We start from the raw sequence: 22,607 nt of genomic DNA, 5'->3' as shown, positions 1-22,607 counted from the left end.
CAATCCAATCCCGCAACTCGTCAATGGAACGTACCTATTCCATTTAACACATATCAACCAACACAATTAGGGTGGATTTACAAACCAACCCAATTGACACTTAGTGAAATTTCGACCCAAATGCACTTCCAAGCATAAACCGCGCCCAAACTAACCAATAATCACTAACACAAGTGAAAATGGTCCTAAAACACCAATCAAACCCAACCATAAGTGTCAAACACTTATCTTCCCCAAATTGACACCAAAACCTTAATTTTGACCCATTTCAAAATTGGTTAACCAAATGCCCCCAAATGGGTTCCAACACTTCCATAATCACTAACACTAGTGATTATACCCATTATCAAAGCCTAATCATGGCCAAAACATCAACCAACCCAAAACCCGCCAAGTGACAAAAATAACTAGTCACCATAAACCCACTTCATCATCTAAAAGGGTTTCACAACTAATCAAGCTCAAACCCTAACTTGAATATCAATTCTAACAAATGAAATTCGGAGTTTGAACTTACCAATACTACCACAACGTAGCCGTGAACGAGATGAACAACTTTAAAACCCGAGCTTTGGCGAGAATCCAACTCCATGTTCTCCAAATCAAGCTCTCTCTCTCTCTCTCTCTCTAAACCCTTTCTCTCTCTCTAGATGCAAGTATGTGAGTGAAAAGAGGTGAAATGACGATAAGATAGCCAATGGATCAGTTTTGTGGATCATAAACCGACCCTCAAGTGAAAAATACCAAAATACCCCTTATTAACTCAAATTATCACAGCTGGCCCGCCAGTTCTGTTGGACGGCGTCCCAAAGCTTGGACGGCGTCCCACTCTTCTTTACTGGACGGCGTCCCCCAAGTTGGACGGCGTCCCATATAACAGCAAAAGGAAACAGGGTCTTACATGTCACTAAAGATTCAAACCACTACTAAATGAGTTACAACACATAGTTTAGATGTAATTTACTCTATATTATATATATATATATATATATATATATATATATATATATATATATATATATATATATATATATATATATATAAGAAGATGAAGCTTTTACTATTCAAGGCGTGATTAAGTGACACGTGGGAGCTCTCATCGTTCATTTTCATCTTTCTATTTCAATTTTCCCCTTTACCATTAAAAACAAACTAGTCCGGATCTGGTCCGCGCGATGCGGCGGGGACTTTCGGCCTGCATATTCATATTTAACGTAGCTTTATGTATTTACATAAAGGAAAACGGCTCATGTGTTAAGCATCGTTGTAGGTGTCGTCGTCTTTAGCGGTTTTTAAAAACTGTCCGGTTCGAATGTAGTTAGTTTCGTTTTGTTGATAAAAGTATTTCGAGTCTAATGGTGCTGTCAAAAAAACTTAACTCGCGGCGAGCAGGAAGATACAGGCTGTTGTTGTGTTTAGCGTTTTTTAAAAAGTGTCCGTTTCGAACGTAATTATTTTCGTTTTGTTCATAAAATTATTTCGAGTATTACGCTGCTGTCGAAAAAATTTAACTCGCAGCGAGCGGGAAGATACGGGCTGTCGTGTACGTTAGTTTCGTTTTTTAACTCGTTAGTTTAGCGTTTTTTAAAGAGTGTCCGTTTCGAATGTAGTTAATTTCGTTTTGTTCATAAAAATATTTCGAGTTTAACGGTGTGGTCGGTGAAATTTAACTCGGGGCGAGGAGGAAGATACGGGCTGTCGAAGTGTTTTGGTGGAGTTTTTATTTTATTTAAGAGAATTTATGTTTTACCCCCTGAAGTTAAGGGTAGTTTTTGTAAGTTAGTTATATTTGAGGGGGGTTTCTTGTAGATTTTGGGTCAATGTCGTTTTGACCGTTTTTAAGTTGGGGTGGGTATCAAACGACGGATTCCCCATCCTTTTAGTAATATAAGGGTTAATTACACCAGCTGCTATGCCTATGTATTCTTACATTCACCAGTGTGTTTGGCACTAGGCTTTTTACTGTAGTAGCTTATATGAATGCCACGTGTGAGCATCTCTTTGGCTCAATTGTTGTTCTTTTTATCTTCAGTCTTTTAAGCTTTCCTAACAAAGAAATTTATAGGTCGGTTTACGACACATATTTTGCTACTTCTGGATCCATCTAGGTTGGGCTTTGGACTCCACTACTAAATTTACTGGACATTGTTATCCATTTCGGCTTTTACGACTTTGAATATACATATATCTTGTCCTTTTGTCTACTAAACTTCCAGATATATATGAACTTCCAGAGTTCAATCTCTTCCTCCCACGTGTACACTCTACAGAGCATAAAGACGGGAGCTTGATACATGTTCTTCAACTATTAATTGTCGTCTTCAATATCATTATATCGCCTTCCTAATGTTTCACTCTCATCACTCCATTTCCATCCGTAAGATCCCCAATTTCCATCAAATATTGACGAAACAATTTCAGGTAATCTGCTTCAATTGAATATGACACTCCTACTTACTTCCTTATTTTTTGTATGGCTTAGTAATTGCACTAAGTGTTCATAAATTCATTAATTTAGGTTCCTTATTTGTCTGTTCATTCAGTGAGCAGCAATAGTTGTTCCCGAGGTTTGTTGCGACACTTTTTTTATTTGCTTATTATCAATGATAATTCGTTTGGTACATGTGTAATTGTTTTTGTAAGTCAATTTATATAATTTGATGCTAAATTTGCTAATACGAATAATTATGTTTACTAAGTTCGTTTTCAGTGTTAATATCCATAAATCTATGAAATCTATTTCAACATCTCATATATGCAAAGTTTGTTACCGCCGAAGAAGCATTTCTCAATTTGATGCTTTTTTTCCAAATCTTATTATTATATTATTATTTTTTTGATAGTGTATCCCCGTCAAGACACACGAAGCTACGATAACGAAGGTATCACGTCTAACGATGATAGATGACATAAGGTTGGATCACAAGAACGCATATGTCAAATACAAATTAAAAGCGGGATATCCTTGAAATCAAATAATGGCGCTCAAAGGACAGAAGAAGAATGCCATCAAATAAGAATCCCAATATTCAGAGTTGGTACAAATCCACTTCCGTCATACGAAGTAATCGTAACGAAGGAAAGTATTGACGAAGGAATCACGGTTACCAATGGACATGGACCTCTCCTAAGGTCACGAGATCACCTAGACTGAAGGAAAGGAGTTAACGGGTTGACCAAACTCGTTACCACTAACATCCAAATGACAAAAGAGGAATGCTGCAGGCTAACTTTCTTGAACCACCAGAGATTACAGTCAGCCGAAGGGAAAATCCCCTTTGTCTCATCAGAGATTGTCTCGAAGACTGAATCTACCTAGAAAACTGATGACAAGGCTATTATCTAACTATATATAAAGGAGCATGATCTCTGGACAAGTCATACACACTCAGTCATAATCATTCATACATAAACACTCTCTCAATGAGCTACCTCCGTATCTTGGTGGCGTAAAGTACCATACCTTCGTACTACCTTCGGGGAATCGCCAACAAGCATACATCCACCATCATATCACCCCATATCGTCCATTTAGTGATCAGATCCCAACTTCCTTGTTCAGCTAACAAGGTGTGCCAAGAATTGTACAAACAATTGACGCCATCCGTGGGACCCCACTTCAATACTTACTTTGTTTGAAAAACACAAGATCATGGCGGAATCTGATCATCCACCGCCCGGTTTCTCTCTACCATCTGAGGTAGATCAACCTGAAATCGGAACACGGACACCTATCACTCATGCTATGCCAATAACTACAAACCGGAATGATTCCGAACCACCACCGTTAATCGATATAACCTTCATACTCAACAACTATGATAACATACGCGCTGTTATCAAAAAGTTGCGAGAAGAAGGGCAGTTACATAGTCGGCGAACACTGACGTATGACAGCGATGATGTCGACGAAGAAATGGAAATGGAGGCCAGGCCAGCAAGAAGTCTCCCTCTTACCAGCCAGCCTCAGATCTTACAACCGGCAGTCCCTCCGAGTATCACTCTTCAACCGATACCTTCACAGCCGACTCATTCAATGACCGCCACCAGTGTCCCTCTGAGCCACTCAGGAGGACCAATTACGCAGCAGTATACCTTCGGGAGCCCATTCCCCGTTGCTCCACAAAACATACCCAACGCCAGCACTATCTTACCAGCTGCGGGAATCATTCCCCTGGTAACTCAGCAGAGCGCTTCGTTGCCCCCAGGGTCACAATTATGGAACGGAAGTAATCCGTGGGTCAGTTTGCCCTTCCAAGGTACGTACATCGGAGGTACCTCCGCAGCGAACAACCTCCACCACGGAGCTAGCGGAAATGCTGGTGGATATTTAGACCAACCTTGGAAGAGTCAGAAAACTCCTTTCGTATCTCTAATACAAAACCACCCGCTACCCATCGGGATGAAGATACCATCCCACCTGGGGTATTACGAAGGAAAAGACGACCCCGATGATTTTATAAATATCTTCGAAGGTGCGGCTCGAATGTCAAGATGGGATACAACTGTGGCTTGTCACGCATTATCATACGTGCTCAAAAGTGATGCAAGGATCTGGTTCGACTCTTTAGCAAAAGATTCTGTCTCCAGCTTCGAGGACCTTAAACGACTTTTTAGGTCGAAGTTTAGCCAGCAAAAGAAACACAAGAAGAATCACGTCGCTTCCCACAGTATCAAACAAAAAGATGGTGAAGCTTCAAGGGCTTTTCTCGTTCGATATACGGACGAAACCCAGCAGATTCCAGGACTCCCCGAGTCACAAAGGATCTCGGGACTCTTATACGGTTGCAGGACCAGAGCATTGGTGGAACATCTTAGTCGGATCTCCCTGACACTTACGAAGCATTGCTAGACAAAGCATACGTTTGGCTTGACGCGAAAGACACCGCGAATAGCTTCGTGTACGAAGAAACTCAAGGCTTCAAGCGAAAAGAAAAACCAAGTCAGCGTGAAGAGAAATCCGGAAGAAGAAACGAGCGAATAAGTTCTCCCCTTATAGAAGGGAAAACACCCCTGGTATCCTCGGAACGCTGGTAAAGTCACCTAAAGAAATTCTAGCTACCGAAAAGGCCGCCCAAGCCTTCAAAACTCCACCGAAGCTAAATAGTAAAGGAAAAATGAGAGACACAAGTAAATTTTGTGACTTTCATAATGATTTCGGCCATGAAACGGATGACTGCATACAGTTAAGGCAAGCTATCGAAGAGGCAGTCAGATCTGGGAAACTAACACATTTGGTGAAGGGCATTCGCAACCCGAAGGCACCGAAGCAAGAGCCCAGAACCGAAGAAAAGAAACCGAATATGGACAATGCCATACTTACGGTCACAGAATGCTTCGCAGTTAAGAAGCCAAGAACCAACAAGAGGGAAAGAAAGAGCGGAGTAGTAGATTGGGAAGAGATCTCTTTCCCAGCACTTGACACGATCACTCCCTCCGACAAACCTGTCACAATCAATGGGCAAATCTTCGAGAGAGAGGTACGTCGAGTGTACTTGGATGGTGGCAGCGCATGTGATATCATGTATGAACATTGCTTCGATCAGCTTAGCCCCACCATTAAGGCTCGCCTGAACCCACCGAGGGTACCGCTAATTGGGTTCTCTGGAGAAAGATGCTGGCCAATCGGAGAGGTTGACCTCGACTTCACCATCGGAGAGCCACCACTGACCAGAACCGAAACGCTGGATTTTGTAGTGGTTCGGGCCGTCTCGCAGCACAACATCCTACTAGGAAGAGTAGCCATGATGAAAATGGGGATAATCGCGTCTACCGTACATCAATTGGTGAAGTTCTACACATCCGAAGGTATTGGCACTCTAGCTTCAACCTATGATCGAGAAAAGGTTATCATGACAATCAGGAAAACAGAGGAAACACCAAGTGAATGCATCCTCGAAACTAGAGAAGAAGGCTCGAACGATGAGAAAATCTCCGTCAACCCTCTATTCCCTGATCAACAAGTAATCATCGGAAGTTCGTTATCTTCGAAAACGAAGAAAAAGCTTCGCAAGCTACTGCAGGCGAACATCGACATCTTCGCTTGGGAATACGAAGATATGACAGGCATTCCTCGAATGCTCAGTATCGACGGAACTACCTTCTCTACGGAACACAAGCTCAACGAATACAAGCACCTAGAGCTGATACATCAGAAGAAAAGAAACCTCGCTAACGAGAGGAATGAGGCTGCTTGCAAAGAGGTTGAAGAACTACTCCAGGCTGGCATAATCCGGGAAGCGAAATACCCCACCTGGGTTGCAAACCCCGTCATGGTGAAGAAATCCGACGGAGGGTGGAGGATGTGCGTCGATTTTATGAATATCAACAAAGCTTGCCCTAAGGATTGCTACCCCCTACCGGAAATCGATTGGAAAGTGGAATCCCTAACCGGGTATAAGTATAAGTGTTTTCTTGATGCCTACAAAGGCTACCATCAGATCCAAATGGCCGAAGAAGACGAGGAAAAGACGTCTTTCTTCACAAGCAAGGGGATATATTGCTATAAGAAAATGCCCTTCGGATTGAAGAATGCCGGAGCCACATACCAAAGGTTGGTGGACAAAGTCTTTCGTAAGCAACTAGGGAGAAATGTGGAAGCATATGTTGATGCCATGGTAATCAAGAGTCCGGAGGAAAGCACCTTGTTGAGAGACATTCAAGAAACCTTCGACACCCTTCAGACAGTCAATATGAAGCTAAACCCCAAAAAGTGCTCATTCGGGGTAGAGGAAGGAAAGTTCCTAGGGTATTACATCACTAAGAAAGGAATCTTAGCAAACCCATAGAAAGTAGACAAATTCCAACAACTCAAAACACCAACCACGGTCAAAGAAATGCAGAGTTTAAATGGGAAGCTGGCGTCATTAAGCCGTTTCCTGTCCAAGGGAGCTGAGAATCAATTGCCTTTTCTCAAAGTTCTGAAAGGATGCTTGGGAGCAAAGAAAATATCATGGACTGAAGAAGCCGAAAAGGCTTTCGTTGAAATGAAAGCACATATAGCTAATCTGCTAACCCTGACATCACCAAAGATAGGAGCGACACTATATCTCTACCTAGCAACGTCCAAGGAGTGCATCAGCACGGTGCTAGTGGCAGAACGTGAAAGGATACAGGTCCCGATATATTTCGTAAGCCGATTTCTACAGGGCGCAGAAGTCAACTACCCAGAGCTCGAAAAGCTCACGCTTGCCCTAGTCCACATCGCAAGGAAGCTACGAAGGTACTTCCAAGCCCATCCTATCATTGTGTTAACTAACAAGCAAATTAGACAGGTTCTTATGAAGCCAGAAAAGTCGGGCAGAATGGCCAAATGGGCAATAGAGCTCGGGGAACATGACATCGACTTCCAAGCTAGCCATTCAATCAAAGCTCAAGTACCAGCAGACTTCATGGCAGAAACAATGGAGACAGACGAAGAAAACAACTCCACCTTCGCGCAAATTATCACCCCGACTGTTGAAACGAAGGAATAGAAACTGTTCACCGATGGAGCTTCCAGCTCTGATGGCTCAGGGGCAGGACTTATGCTAATCAACCCAGAGGGACAAGAGTTTACTTACGCGCTTCGTTTCAAGTTCAGCACAACTAATAACGAAGCAGAATACGAAGCTCTGCTCGCTGGGCTCAGAATAGCAAAGGTGATGAAAATTGAGCACTTACAAGCCTTCGTAGACTCACAACTAGTGGCGAACCAAGTCCTAGGTATCTTCGAAGCAAGACAGTCAATCATACAACTTTATCTGTCAAAGGTCAGGGAACTTGTAGAGAGTTTCAGAAGCTTCACAATAGGGCATGTAAGAAGAAGTCAGAATAAAAAAGCAGATGCTCTGAGCAAATTAGCTTCTATCACCTTCGCACACCCGGCGAAGGAAGCGTTGGTCGAAGTATTAGAAAAAAGGTCCATCGAAGCTCAAGAAGTCCACGACTTAATCATCGAAGAAGAAAACACGTGGATGAAGCCATTAAGGGAATATTTGGAGCTCGAAATCTTACCCGAGGATAAAAAAGAAGCAAGAAAGATCCGGATCAAAGCACCGTCATACAAGATAATGAACGGAGCCTTGTATAGGAAATCTTTCCTCACCCCGTGGCTTCGCTGTGTCGGACCAAACCAAGCTTCGATGATTATCAGAGAAATGCATGAAGGTATCTGTGGACTTCATTCCGGACCAAGGTCAATAGTGGCAAAAATGCTAAGGATGGGGTATTATTGGCCAACCATGCACGAAGATACAGTCACGCTCTTACGAACCTGTGAGCCATGTCAGATCCACGCTAAAGTTCAGAAACAGCCAAAGCAAGACATGATATCGGTGTTATCAGCGTGACCTTTCTCAAAGTGGGGCATAGATCTAGTAGGTCCACTCACAGAAGCACCAGGAGGTTACAAATGGCTGGTGGTTGCGATAGACTACTTCACCAAGTGGACGGAAGCAAAACCATTAATCACCACAACAGGGAAACAAATAGAAAAGTTTGTTTGGGAACACATCGTGTGTCGGTTTGGCATACCCCAAGAAATCGTTTCGGATAATGGAAAACAATTCGCCGAAGGTATTGTCACACCCCCTAAATGGACCGGGGGTAATTGTGACCAATCATATCATACCACAGTTGTATAAACGAGAACGACTCTATATGAGACTTTTTTAAATAAAACCTTTGTTAATAAAACAGCGGAAGCAGTAATAAATGTTTACATTATTATTAAAATGTAAAATAAATGTTTATGAACTAAAATATAATATGCGATATGGACTCCATGCAAGCATCAAATCTATCATCACAAGTTGCAAACAGCTAGCTCAATCATCACCTGAGACAAAACATGCTTAAAGTGTCAACCAAAAAGGTTGAGTGAAATTCACAGGTTTATAAATAATATCCAAAGTTTTAGACCACAAGATTTAGTTTAAGATTGATTGATATAGAAATATCAATCTAAAAGTGTTGCTGCAGTTTGTAATATCGCTACTAAACAAGTTTACCCTATGACACCTTGTACTGTCAGTGTCGTGGAATCATTATTATGTAACCAAAGACCAGCGGTCAAATGGTTAGAGACGTTACTCTCAATAGGCCTACTCACAATAATTAAGTTTGCATTTAAACGTAGCAATTGACGATATTACGGTAGGAATTTAGCATGAATCAAATCATGACAGCATAGTTAACAATTTAGTACTTGTGTCTAAGTGTAAAACAGTTATAAAGCAAGCATGTGTCTCACCCCAAAAGTTATAAATAGTTAAGTAAACAGTAAAAGTGAGGCTATGAAAATCACCTTAAATAGCAGTTGAAGATAATCCACAAAGAAAAGAAATGACGAAAGTAAGTAACGGAGATCTCAACCTAGAGATATAACGTTTAGTCAGTTATGTTCTAACAGACAAAAAGTATGTTTATTAATATAAGGATTATATTAATAGTGACAATTTATAGTAAGAGTTTCTACTTTTGAAAAGTTTCCATTTAAAGCAGGTTTATAGTTTTAGAAAGTTTGGGTTATAATCCTCCACATTAAGACGTTGTACAACTTTGTCCAAACTTCGTTGCTATTAAGTAAGTCGGGATGACCAGATGTAACCAGGGGTCAGGAACTTTCAGTTGGACTGTAAGTCTACAACCTTTCGTTTAATCCAAAACCTTATTCCCATTATGGCAACCAAGACATCACCGTAAATAGCATTGAATTCGTATAAGTCATACGTTATCTTTTAATCATAACTTTCACCCATTATGTGCGTATAGAAATACGACATGTTTATGTATTAATAATATGATATTAATAAGTTTATTGTTATTGTATTAATAATTCGATTATCTTTATTATTTATTTAAGTGTATATAAGTTTAGGTTTATTATTATATATATTATTATATTTTATGAATTAATAAAGTATATGTATGTATAATATATATTATATTTTACAAGGTATATGTATAATATTAAATATTTATTATATATGTTAAATAAATATTTAATTATTATTTAACTGTTTATTTGCAGATTTTTATATTCAGAATTAATGTAATTAATTACTTTATATTTCATATACATTATATATTCCAAAAATAGATATAAACTTCCCTAAATTTGTTTTTAATTTAATTACATATAAAATAATTAAGTTATAATTTTTATAAGTTTCTTTAAGTTTATAAATCTGTAGAAAATTTTTATAAAAATATTATACCTTATTTTTATATTTATTTTGTATTTATCTTTGATTATATTTTCGGTTATTACATAATAAGAGTTAATTATGGAATAAATATTAATTCGACCCAAATAATTATTTTTATAATTTTTGCAGATCTATATAAGTTTTATAAACTCAAAAAAAAATTATATATATTTTATTTTTGCTTAAAAATATTTATTACGAATTTTACATTGTTTTTACGTTTAAATACTACATAATTAGTATTTAATTATAAATAATATTCCATAATTTATCAAAATTATTTTTATACATTATAATACTTTTAATACTAATTATAACATATAGACATAATTTATATATATTAATTTCGAATTTATAAAGAATTTACAAAAAATAAAAGCAATTCGATAAAAAAATATAGAAAATACCTCAAGTAGTTTCCCAAGTTTGTGAGAGAGTTTTTCCAAAGATTTGATACAAGTTTTTATGAAATGGAAGTGGGTATTTATAGGAAAAAATAGTTGGTGAAAAGAAAAAAATATAAATAAAATAAAGGTGCCAGTTTTGACAAAAAATAAAAACATGTTAAAAATGTTTTTAATAAGTTTTTATTTTTGAAAATATTTAGTCCAAATTCATGGGCTCATTATTTAATTTATAAAAAAAAATATCTTTTTTTATAAGCTATATATATATATATATATATATAAAATGATTAAAGTAACTTATCATTTAATTAATAATTATGTTACATATAGTTTTAAATATAATACGCATTAATATTAATATTAACTAAAGTTATTTTATATAACTAGTGTAAACTTTAGTTAACAAAAAGTGTCGACCAAAAATAAATATTTGATCAACGTCTAATTTAATTATATATTACGTATGGATAACAACCCTATAGGAAAATTAGTCAATTCAAGTATGGAAATATGAGGGTTGTTATAGGTATCTTCCAAGGGTTCTGTGAAATGCTACAGATAAAGCAAACCTTTACTTCCGTTTACCACCCACAAGGGAACGGACAGGTGGAAGTAACCAACAGGGATATCTTAAAAGGTCTCGAGAAACGTTTGGGTAAATGTCACCAAGGATGGATGGAAGAACTCCCCCTGGTCCTATGGGCTCATCGAACCACACCCAAAAGGAGTAACGGAGAAACCCCTTACAGTTTGGTTTACGGAACTGAGGCGGTATTGCCCGCGGAGATACAAGTATTAACCAACAGGACCGCCAACCTCGAAGAAAACGAGGAGAATCTCCGTCTAAATCTTGACCTCATGGAAGAAAGGAGAGAAGCTGCGCTGATTAGAGAAGCAGCATACAAGAAAAAAATCGAAAGGTATTACAACAAGCGAGTCAAACCGTCGGTATACAAGGTCGGAGATTATGTCCTAAGGCTCAACAGCACTAGCAAAGTTGAATACGAAGGAAAGATGGGTCCTACTTGGGAAGGTCCGTACGTAATCTCCGAAGCTTTCGGGAACGGTTCATACAAGCTCGAAACCACAGAAGGGAAACAGATCCCCAGAACCTGGAATGGGGTAAACCTTCGAAAGTTCTATATCTAGATTTCTAATTGCATGTAAGTGGGAAAATTTGTAATGGGTAGTCGAAACTTATACGCTTCCTACCACAAGGAATTTGAATGAAATCCTACTATCTTTTGGAAACATCAATCTTAAGTGTTGTAATACTTATAAAACTTTAGCAATAAGCAAGAGGTAACCCAAGAGGTATACCGAAGCTATTGCAAGATTTTCCCAAGAGGAATACTTATAAAACTTTAGCAATAAGCAAGAGGTAACCCAAGAGGTATACCGAAGCTATTGCAAGATATTCCCAAGAGGAATACTTATAAAACTTTAGCAATAAGCAAGAGGTAACCCAGGAGGTATACCGAAGCTATTGCAAGATATTCCCAAGAGGAATACTTATAAAACTTTAGCAATAAGCAAGAAGTAACCCAGGAGGTATACCGAAGCTATTGCAAGGTATTCCCAAGAGGAATACCCATAAAACTTTAGCAATAAGCAAAAGGTAACCCAGGAGACTACCGAAGCTATTGCAAAGTACCCCCGGAGGAAACACTTGTTAAATTTAAGAAATATGCGAGAGGGCATATTCTACAAGTAAATAAGTGCTTATGCTTGAATAAAGGAGATCCAAAGTAAGACAAAGAAAAGGTAATCATAACGCCAAAATAGGTGACCTGCTTAATAAGTAGAGTAATAAGCAAACGGGTACAATAACCCACATAGTACCAAAAGGAGATTGTTTATGGGTAACATAGCCCCAAACCAACAGGCACGCAGACCTGGTAAAAGTACGTTAACATAAAGTAATTAGATTACAGATCATCACATCAAAAGTTGGTCATAACACAAACAAACTGCAAAGATCATTGCTCCGCAACCAAGGCAAGAAGCTCCACAGGCTTAGCATCAGAGTGAGCAGCAACAGAGGCGACATAATTAAGTTCAGCATCGGCAAAGCGAGCACACGCAACATCAACAAGGTCTGGAGCCTGATCAGTATACTCTGGATAACTGCTAAGTTCGAGCTTGCCTTGCTGGGACAACTCAGTCAACAATTTAAACCTCTCTTCAAGTTTGCTAGTAAGGACAACATCACCAACCAACGCGCTCAACTCTTTGCTACGGATAACCTGCTTGCAAACATGTGGAATAACCTGGGTAATAACAGCAGAATAATATGTCTTCAAACTATCAAACCTCATTTTCTGATCTGCCAGCAATTTTGCTTCCTGACGAAGAACCTTATTCTCCTCCTCCAAGTCAGCTATCCTCTTCTCATCCAGCTTCTGCGTCTCCTGCATGCTCAGAATCTCACTCTTGGCTGATTTCACCTCCTCTTCCTAAGATGTGTTCAACAATAATTGTTCCTGTAACTTCTTCGCAGACTCCTTGAAAGATGCATTGACATCCCTAAGCTCTTCCACCTCCTTCTCTAAACATATAACATCGCCAGATTTCTGCTTCAAATGAGAAAGGACAAGATGATTATAGATGGCAGAACGATAGTTATGGGCGGTGTAAACATCAATGAGCTTAGAGGTATCCACAAAAGCATCTTCGAATTCAGAAGGAATCATCTCATCGAACACATCGAAACAAGCTTCTAAAGAAGGGATAGCGGAAATATCACCTACAAAAGCACATAAATTTGTTCAAGCGAGAAGAGCAGTTAATATAAAAAACGCTAACAAATAAGAAGCTTACCCAAGGGAACGTTGTCACCGGAACCTTCAATTTGAGCTTCATCATCGGTATCTTCGTCATGAAGAGAAAACTTAGCCTTCTTCAAGGGGGAACCAGAAACAACCTCTTTCATCTTCCTGGCAATCTTTTGGCGCCTAGAGACCCTAACAGGAATGCTGTCACGACCCTACTTTTTCCGTTATCTTTTTCAGTTAATTATTTAACGGCCGTTAACTGTTAGTGTGCCACGTCATTTCTATGACCTATATTATTATATTTGTAATAATATATATATATTAATTATTGTGTGTTATGTGAATATTTGTATTCATATTTTAAATTTATACGTTTCTACGTCTCGCGAATTTCCATCCGGCGAATCTTTTTGGTTTTCAAACCAACGGTCGAGTTTTTGGGACATTTAAATCCTAAATATTTTAAATATGATATTTTAAGATCATATTATTATATAATATATTTATATTTATTTTTCGTCGCGCGTTTGTTATATTTCCGGATTTTTAATCGCGTAAGTGCGTTTTCGCGTTTCGGGACTCGTTCGGGCTTTCGGGCCACAAGGATTATACATTTAAGTGAGATGGACCAAGTGGGGCCCACCCCACTAATTTTTTCATCCGAAGCGTCATGGGAGGGGGGGAGTAATTCCCTTGGTTTCTTTTTTTTTTTTGACAATTCATTTTAATCATTCCACAAAATAATCAAAACCTAACTTGCAACTTTTCTCTCTTCCTCCTCCTTGCCTAGCCGTCGCCAACCATCACCCAACATCACCATCATCATCAAAAATTAAAGCTTGGATCAAGGATTGATTAGTATAAACGCGTTCCTCTCTTCGTTCTCTACGCGATTACATAGATTGTTTCTCGATTAGGGTATAAACCCTAACCCTAGAACTTTCAAATTTTCAATTATTTTCTTTATTTTGATGTTTATTTAGTAGTATGATGTTTGTGGATTATTGTAATGATGTTTGTATGCATAGATGTACTCAAAATCACATGTTTTCGGTTTGTAAAATTCTGGACAGCAGCTAATTCGTGTATTCTGAGTTTGTGACTGATATAAATGTTAAAATAAACTATTTAGATGAGTTCCTCTCATCAAGACATTAATTTTAGACTCCGAATTCATGTCGTTTCGATTCCCGGAGCCCTAGTTACGATCAAATTAGTATTTTGTAAAGATTGAATTTTGATATTGACATGAACCAGGTTTGGTCCGACTTTGTGACCTTCCTTGGAGTCTTTATGGTGTGTTAGTGTGTTAGGACTGATGGTGGGACGAACTTTCATGTTCGGGTCACCTAAATCCGAGCCACGGTTCACCCGTTTTGACTAAAACACGGTTTTGAGTAAATTGAAGGTCCAAGTGGTGTCATGGCTGATTACCACGACTTGTGGACTGTTCTTGGTGTGTTCTTGAGTGCACCATTGTGTTGGGTGGTTTGAATAGGCGGAGATGCATATAAGGCTCGCCAGAAATCGACACCCGGGGCTCAAGATACGATCCGATGAACTTTTGAATTAAAACTTATGATTAATTCTAAAACTTATGATAAAAATAATGAATTTCATTATTAATTAATTACTTATGATAAAAGAAGTAATTATTATTATTTAAGACTTATGATATAAATATTTATTATATCATTTAATTATTATTTATGATTTAATTAACATTTTAATTTAACTTACGATTAATAATACTTTTATTAGTATTGGAAAATACTTATGATAAGTATTAAATTTATTTTATGAGAATATTATTATAAGACTTATAATAAAGATTAAATAATTATTTAATTATTATAAGACTTAATTATTATTTAATTATGATTTAATTATTAAATACTTATGATTTAATAATTATAATTAGAAACTTATGATATGGTTAATAATTCATTATTAATTAATAATAATTATGATATGATTTAAAAATTTATTATTAATTAATAATACTTATATTATGATTAATATTTAATTAATTAATTAAATACTTATGATATATTAATTATATCACTTCAACTTATATTAACTTTAATAATTCATTTTATTTAATTAAACTTATGTTATGACTTAATTATACACTTTTAACTTTAATAAACATTATAACTTATGTTATTATTATAATTTACACTTTTCAAATTAATGTTGACTATGTTTGACCAAGGTTGACTTTTGAGTTGACTTTCGGTTGACTTTGACTTTCAGTTGACTTTTGTTGACTTTCTAAATAAGGAAACTTTCCTAACTTAAAAACTTTCTAAAAATAGAACTTTCTAAAATAGAAACTTTCCTAAAATAGAAACTTTCCAAAAATAGAAACTTTCCAAAAATAGAAACCTGCTAAAAATAGAAACTTTCTATAAATAGAAAGTATGTGTCCGTACGCTGTTCCAGTCAAACCGATGCTTGCCGAGTATTGTTTTATGTCTACTTGCAACATGTACAATAGCTATCATACTAAGACTTGACCTAAGTTAGTTATTTATATCGACCTGCTTTATTTATAGGTCGGCGTTGTGATCATTCCTGATCACTTTACTCTATTTGCTGTTCGCCTGTTTGTGTGGTTTCTTCAGTTGCTTTTAAGGTGAGTTATAGTCCCGTTTTTACATACTTTTCAAAGTATATTTTTGGGATGTGATTACATGCATTTTTATTTATGTTTAGACACAAGTAACAGTTAAATTTAATTATTCATTGTGAGTTGGACAAAAATATTCCCTAGTCTGGTAACTGTAATCATTGGTTTCTACCGGTGAACGCGAATCCTACGGATAGATCTATCGGGTTTGACAACCCCATTTCGAGCTAGTCGCGCTAGCAATTTATAATCGGAATGTTTAGTACTTCGTAATTTGTCGTAGATACACTGTCCAAGTGTATATTTTTATTGTGTTTGGCAAGGGTAAATAAAGGGTTAAGTGGTTACCAGGTGGCTCATTGATAATGGAATAATGTTTAATGTTTTCTAACATTTTTTTTTAAATCTTGTGGTCTAAAGCTTACTTATTATTTAAACCTATAATTCACTCAACCTTTGTGTTGATTGTTTACTTGCATGTTTTCACAGGTACTTGAGTTTTGTGATGCTTCCGCTGTGTTTAGAAGAGTCTGCATGCATTTGGGCAGATTTTATGAAACGATTTATGAAACTTAAGCTTGCATTCTATTTTTGGATAATTTAAACTTGTGGGTTTGTTGGCAAGGTTTTGTGTCAACTTTTGGTTTATTACTATGGTTGGTTGTTTTGAAACTACTTATTTTGGTTTGTTTCCTTTTTGGGAAACTTTTGAAATAAAAGAATGCAACTTTGTTTACTTAATTCATTTAAGTCCGATCAAGCTGTAGGACCAACTGACGGATCCGTTAAGTGTTTTGACGGGGTCGTCACAAATGCTCTTAGATATGTCAGGTTCTGCATCAACATCAATAGGTTCGTGCTCTGAGGCAACCTTAGCACTGGGTTGCACTTTGGGGGCACTTGACTCCACCTTAGTGCTGGGTTGAACCTTGGGGGCACTTGACTCAGCCACTTTCTCCGGTTTGCTGTCCACCTCCATAAAACCAGAACAGGAGGGAGAGCCAAGCTCTTTAACCACAGTACTAGCACGGACGGCTTCGGTCATCTGTTTCACCCCAAAAGATTTGATAACGTTTCGCAAAGACATCTCTGCAAAAGCGAGCAAGGTTAGAAAAAATTAACACAAGAAAGTATAAGCAAGGATAAAACCTAAGACATATAACACCTACCCCGTTCCCCACAAAAGTACACAGGGATAGCTTCGCCTTTTTCCCAGGAAGGTGCCATGCCGAGTTTAAAAAGAAGAGAATCCGGAAGAGTTGAAGGAATAATAGGGTGACGACAAATCCTACTAAAGAGAGGATCATCTTTAGCATCCTCAGGAATAGGATCACTATATTGCTTGGGAACGGTGGCCCATCTGATGTCAACGGCATTAGGATATTTATCCGGAAAGAAAAAAGATTTCTTGATATAAACGTAGGAATCCTTCCAATTCCTTACATCAGGAATGGAAGAAGCAAAACACATTGGAGTATCAGTCAAGCTACCCCTCTTTTTGCGGCGCTTGGCAATGGTAACCCAATTCCCAGCGTCACCAGTTTGAAAGAAACAGCGAAACAAGTCAACTAAGGGCTGACCGCCATAAGCTTTACACATATATTCAAAAGCCAAGATCTTTTTAACGGTGAGGGGGTGGACAATCGAAACATGGACTTTGAAGTAATCAAGAACACTAAGAAAGAATGATGAAATGAGAATCCTAAGGTTGCACTCTGATGTCGTAGCGTGGGGTTACGAAATATACTATATTTTTAATACGGAATGCTACAAAATTTAACAAGTTTTAATTAAATATTTACAAAATGGATATACCAAAACCTTGCTACAACACAATAGGCAGTGTACCTAGTCGCGGAGTAGTATAGTTTTTAGTAAGTCCGGTTCGTTCCACAGGGAGACGGGCTTATGAAACACTTATTTTTATATAATTATATTTGTACAAAAATATATAAATATATATATAATAATATATAAAAGGAGAGTTTACCGTTTAATGACCGGTTTGTCGATTTTATATTTTAAGCGAAGCGTATAGTAAATGACGATATTTAAATAACAATATAAAATAAATAACAATAATTAAAATGACAATAAATAAAAGTACGAGGAAATATGAAATAAAATATATTATGCTTATTTAAACTTCCGTAACCATGATGGTTGACGTGTTGATTTTAGTTTTATGCCCATGGGTTAATTGTCCTTTGTCCTGGATGTATTTGAAACCTATCTGGTTTTTGTCCATAATAGTTCATCGGTCATAATTATAAACTTCTCGGCAAATTTAACCTTATACTCGAAGTCAAATATTCCAACTAACTGGGGATTCGAACTGTAACAAGGTCTTAATACTTTGCTTAATGAATACACCAGGTTATCGACTGTGTGTAAACCAAGATTTTAATACTTTGTTAACAATTACACCAATTACCCTTGAATGTAATCCACCCCTGTTTTAATGAGTCCATTGACTATTAATCAATCCCCGTGTCCGGTCAAATGAACAATAATTCGTACTTATAAATATCCCGCCCATCGTGTCCGATTAAGCGTATGTGGTTATATATAGATACTTCAAATCATAACCTTTATATTAAATTAACGAGGTATCGTTAATTTAATATAAAGCCCATTAATAGCCCATAGTCTAATTTCCACAAGTGTCATTCTTTTGTCCAAACCCCAATTATGGTACAAAACTCAATTACTCCGTATTTAATATTTAGTCCAACATCATGATTACTTTGGCTCAAATAAGCATAATAATAACTTAAGTACGAGACATTAATTTAAAAAGGAGAACATATCTTACATTGATTATTTATCGCGTAGTGTTACACGGACAGAGCTCCGACTTTAAAAACCCGTAAAAATAACTTTTACATAACCCAAACTAATCTAATATAACACTAATCTATACTATATATACATATATATATTTATTTATATTATACTAGGGAGTATTATTATGTATTTGTGTGTGTGGTGTTGTAAACTGGCAAGAAAACGTTGCAATTTATAGACCTGGCCAGATTTTTGGGCTCATGCGACTCGCATGAGAATGGCCTTCCAGCCATGCGACTCGCATGGCTACCAGGGACAGCTCACATACATTTTGTTTTTACGTTCGTCGACATATTTATTAAATATATATAAAATATAAATAATTTTAATAATTATTTATATATTATATTATATTTATATGCATAGTAGACTAGATATTTTTGGTCCATTGCGTCGGGCGTTTCTTCTTGGCTCGGGTCCCGGTTCCGGATTTTAGAACGTCCTTGCGTACTATTTTATATCGTGTACTTTGTGTGTTGTAACTTGTACTCTTGTCATTTTTAGACGTTCCTCATCAATATTTTGAACCTTTTTAATTGTATCTTGTACATTTGAACTTTTTGGACCTTTCCGTCTTCAATTCGTCGTTTTCGCCTTTTGTCTTCGCACTTATTTAAAATAAACGAATATTACTTGAAAATGGAACAATTGCAACTGAAATCTTGTCTTTATTGGGGAATAATGTTATGAAATATATGTTCCTTTTTAGCCTTATCAATATCCCCACACTTGAACGTTGCTTGTCCTCAAGCAATACAGTCTTGAAATAATATAATACATCACACGAATCACTTCTTTATTCTTCACACTTTGTACATCAGTAATTTTGATAGAGCGGTATAAACAATGATAGTAATGATAGAACCATGGTTAAAGGTGGGTGTGTCATCCACAGTTGCCTTGGGTTTAGGTCAACGACACTTACAATCAAATAGCCGATTTACTTTCGGTTTCCAAAGCAAAGTGCACATTTGAAAGGCGGTTTACAGTCCCACATGACTATAAAAATGTAGATCCTTAAGGAAATTAGATCTTTATGAAAACATTTGATCTTTTGAAAATTCAAGCTAGATTTTACCCTAGACAAGTTTTCTGATTTAATCCATTCTTTGGTGTTGCAAAATATATTTGTGGATCAATATTTTGGCTTAAAACTTTTAGGTTCGTGTAATCCACTGCTATCCTGGTATCGGAAAGCACACATCCAGTTTACTTGTTCCGTATATTACCTTTCGGTAAACTACCGTCCGGTTGTAAAGGAAAGCGATAAACAAGAAACTGTTAAGGCAATGTCTAATGACATGCATTTGTTCATGGTCTAAAAACGTGTCGGATGCTAGAACTATCCTTGGTAGGAGCAATAGTAAAGATCATCCTATAATTTTTCGGTCTGGCACAAGGTCCTGTCTCCGACCATGCTATGCAACCACCGTTCTTACGGTTGACACCCGATTTGGTTCAGGTGACCTAATGAATTCTAGGTGAATTCCTAGGATTTTACGTTCAATGGTAATGAACGCATTGAAAATGGGTTTTCAGAAAACAAATCGGTTTGTATTTTTGATCAAAATATTTTCTCGTTCAAGCTCGAGTTTAGATATCATCGAATTCCATGAGTTTGTAATTCTCAATCTTTAAGGTCAATCTCAAGGATTGAGTAATATCAGGCTTAAAAGCTGATTTTTAATCTTTTAAGGAGATTATCCTTTCTGGGGATCTGATTCATTAGTCTTATCAAGCTAATTTGCACGGTGCCTCCCCATTGTACGAGATAAATCCTTCTCATGGTTAGGATAAATCTGACCACTTGGCGACCCTGTTTTATGCTGAGGTCCGTGGATTTCATGCTGATTTTAGTGATGACTTTTCTAGATTTTTCGTCAACCTACAGCTGGTCTGGACGACAACTTCTTGACCTAAATCAAGAAGCGCGTGTCTTTTTCGGAAGACTTTACTTCCTTTTAATGATGGAATTGATTCATCGTGTAGATCCATCTTTTCTTTTCTTTCATCTGGTAAAATAGTTAATTTAGTCCAAAACAAAAGCATCTGCAATAAACTTTACAGAAACATGTGCTAGATAGTTTTTAATTGAATAACTAGGTACATTCTCCCCACACTTAGTTTCTTTCTTTGCCTTTTTATTCTCCTTTATTCCATTTTAAATGAATTCAAGCGTTTTAGGGTGTTTCTCAATTTATGTCCTTTTCGAGGTAACGATAATTTCGGTATTATCACCTAGTTTTCATCGTTCATAAATATGTATAAACATGATTTTGAATATATTTAGTTGAAATTTTTTTCAATTTTTCACAAAATTTGGCAAATAAACCAAGTGTAAACCCGAGAGAATTTGTAACCCTTCCCCACACTTGAGATCATGCAATGCCCTCATTTGCATGAAATCAGACTCTAATTATAAATTTATGAGGGTGATTAGTGTAGAAAAGTGATTGAAAATACCCAGTTTGTAATTACAAAGTTCGTCGAATGATAGATGGTGCGTCTCATCGTTTATTCTTTCTTGTTTTATCACACATGTTTTTCTTCAAAAATGGCTGCTTTTATGAACTGTTTGCTAATCTTTGAAAATGCGTCTTTTACCCTAGCTTATCATGCATTTTTGTTAACGAGTTATGCTCTAACCCGAACCCCTAATTTAACGTTAAGTGGGGTTAGACTTCCCTACACTTTAGCTGACGATATGTGAAGTCGGTGGAATAAGTTCCTCGAATTAAAATAGTGAGCCAGTTATTTATATCTCGGGTGGTGTATAATATATCAATGGGTTTAAAGTTTAGACTCACCCGATCGTCACTACTTAATTCTTTTTTAAGTGTAGCTTTTAGTAAATGGATATGTCTCTTTTCTGGTTCTTGGTCAAATGGATCGATATACACCGACATACCTATTATAGGGCGGACAATTCCTAATATTTCCTTCCGTTTATTCTTGGGATCAAAGTTTTCACCTCTATTACCCAATTGGGTAAAATCCGAGGTGTCATTATCTATTACATCTCGTGGTTCATCTTCAGTAGATGACTCCTCTATTGAGAATATTGGGTTGGAAGGTTGTGGAATGGTGAAGTTCGGTTTGGTCTCGAGGGTAAAATTTTCAACGTTATCGTTTTCCCAATAGTACCAATTTGTCTCCCTTACTTCATCTTTATCCATTGATGGATTGATGATTTCGTCGGTAGAGGCTAATGTGTCGATATGTTGTGAAATTGGTAAGACTGAATAAAAAGTATCATCGGGATAGTTGGTGATTTCGGAGCTCTCGAATTCATCAAAATTCGATGATTTGAAATTTTCTTGCACAATACTCCTCAGATCAACAGGTGTATAATCTGATAGAGTTTCAGCTTGCCGGTTTACAAACTCTCTCATTTGTTCCTTTTGAGCATCAAGTTCTTCGAGTTTGATTCTCATATAATCTAAAGAATTTTCGGACACGTAATTTTCCTCGTCTTCTGGTTGTTGAGTTTGGATATATTCTTGGGAATAATCCCAATTTGAATTGTGTTCTTCATAATCGTTCCATTCAGGTTCCGTGGGTGCGTAATTTTCCATAGGAACGTAATAGTAACATTCCCATGTTGAGTGATAATCTCCACAGATTTCACAACCAGTTATTGTTTCGTCGTTCGCGATCCAAGATTGACTGACCGAATTGTCATCAACACTCGTTTGAGAGTATTGATTTAATTGATTTTGGAGTTCAAAAAGAGTTTCCAAGGCCTTGTTTTCAAAAT

General features: G+C 36.9%; 2 protein-coding genes across 2 annotated transcripts; both read left to right on the top strand.

The window, feature by feature from the left end:
* The first annotated feature begins 5,117 nt into the window (after window positions 1-5,117).
* On the top strand, window positions 5,118-6,788 carry LOC139869232 (uncharacterized). The gene has a single exon (XM_071857550.1). The coding sequence runs from the start codon at window positions 5,118-5,120 to the stop codon at window positions 6,786-6,788; it is 1,671 nt and encodes a 556-aa protein (XP_071713651.1).
* A 738-nt stretch (window positions 6,789-7,526) lies between these two features.
* LOC139869231 (uncharacterized) lies at window positions 7,527-8,330 on the top strand. Its single transcript, XM_071857549.1, has one exon. It carries the CDS (start codon window positions 7,527-7,529, stop codon window positions 8,328-8,330), a length of 804 nt encoding a protein of 267 aa, XP_071713650.1.
* Window positions 8,331-22,607: the final 14,277 nt, after the last annotated feature.

The sequence above is a fragment of the Rutidosis leptorrhynchoides genome, chromosome 9 (assembly GCF_046630445.1).
Source record: "Rutidosis leptorrhynchoides isolate AG116_Rl617_1_P2 chromosome 9, CSIRO_AGI_Rlap_v1, whole genome shotgun sequence".
Lineage (NCBI taxonomy): Eukaryota > Viridiplantae > Streptophyta > Magnoliopsida > Asterales > Asteraceae > Rutidosis > Rutidosis leptorrhynchoides.
Note: the sequence above shows the minus strand (reverse complement) of the source record. Positions and strands in the feature narration are given on the sequence as shown.

Coding starts and splice junctions, on each gene's coding strand:
- LOC139869232 (XM_071857550.1), top strand. CDS start 5,118: ATGAGAGACACAAGTAAATTTTGTGACTTTCATAATGATTTCGGCCAT.
- LOC139869231 (XM_071857549.1), top strand. CDS start 7,527: ATGCTAATCAACCCAGAGGGACAAGAGTTTACTTACGCGCTTCGTTTC.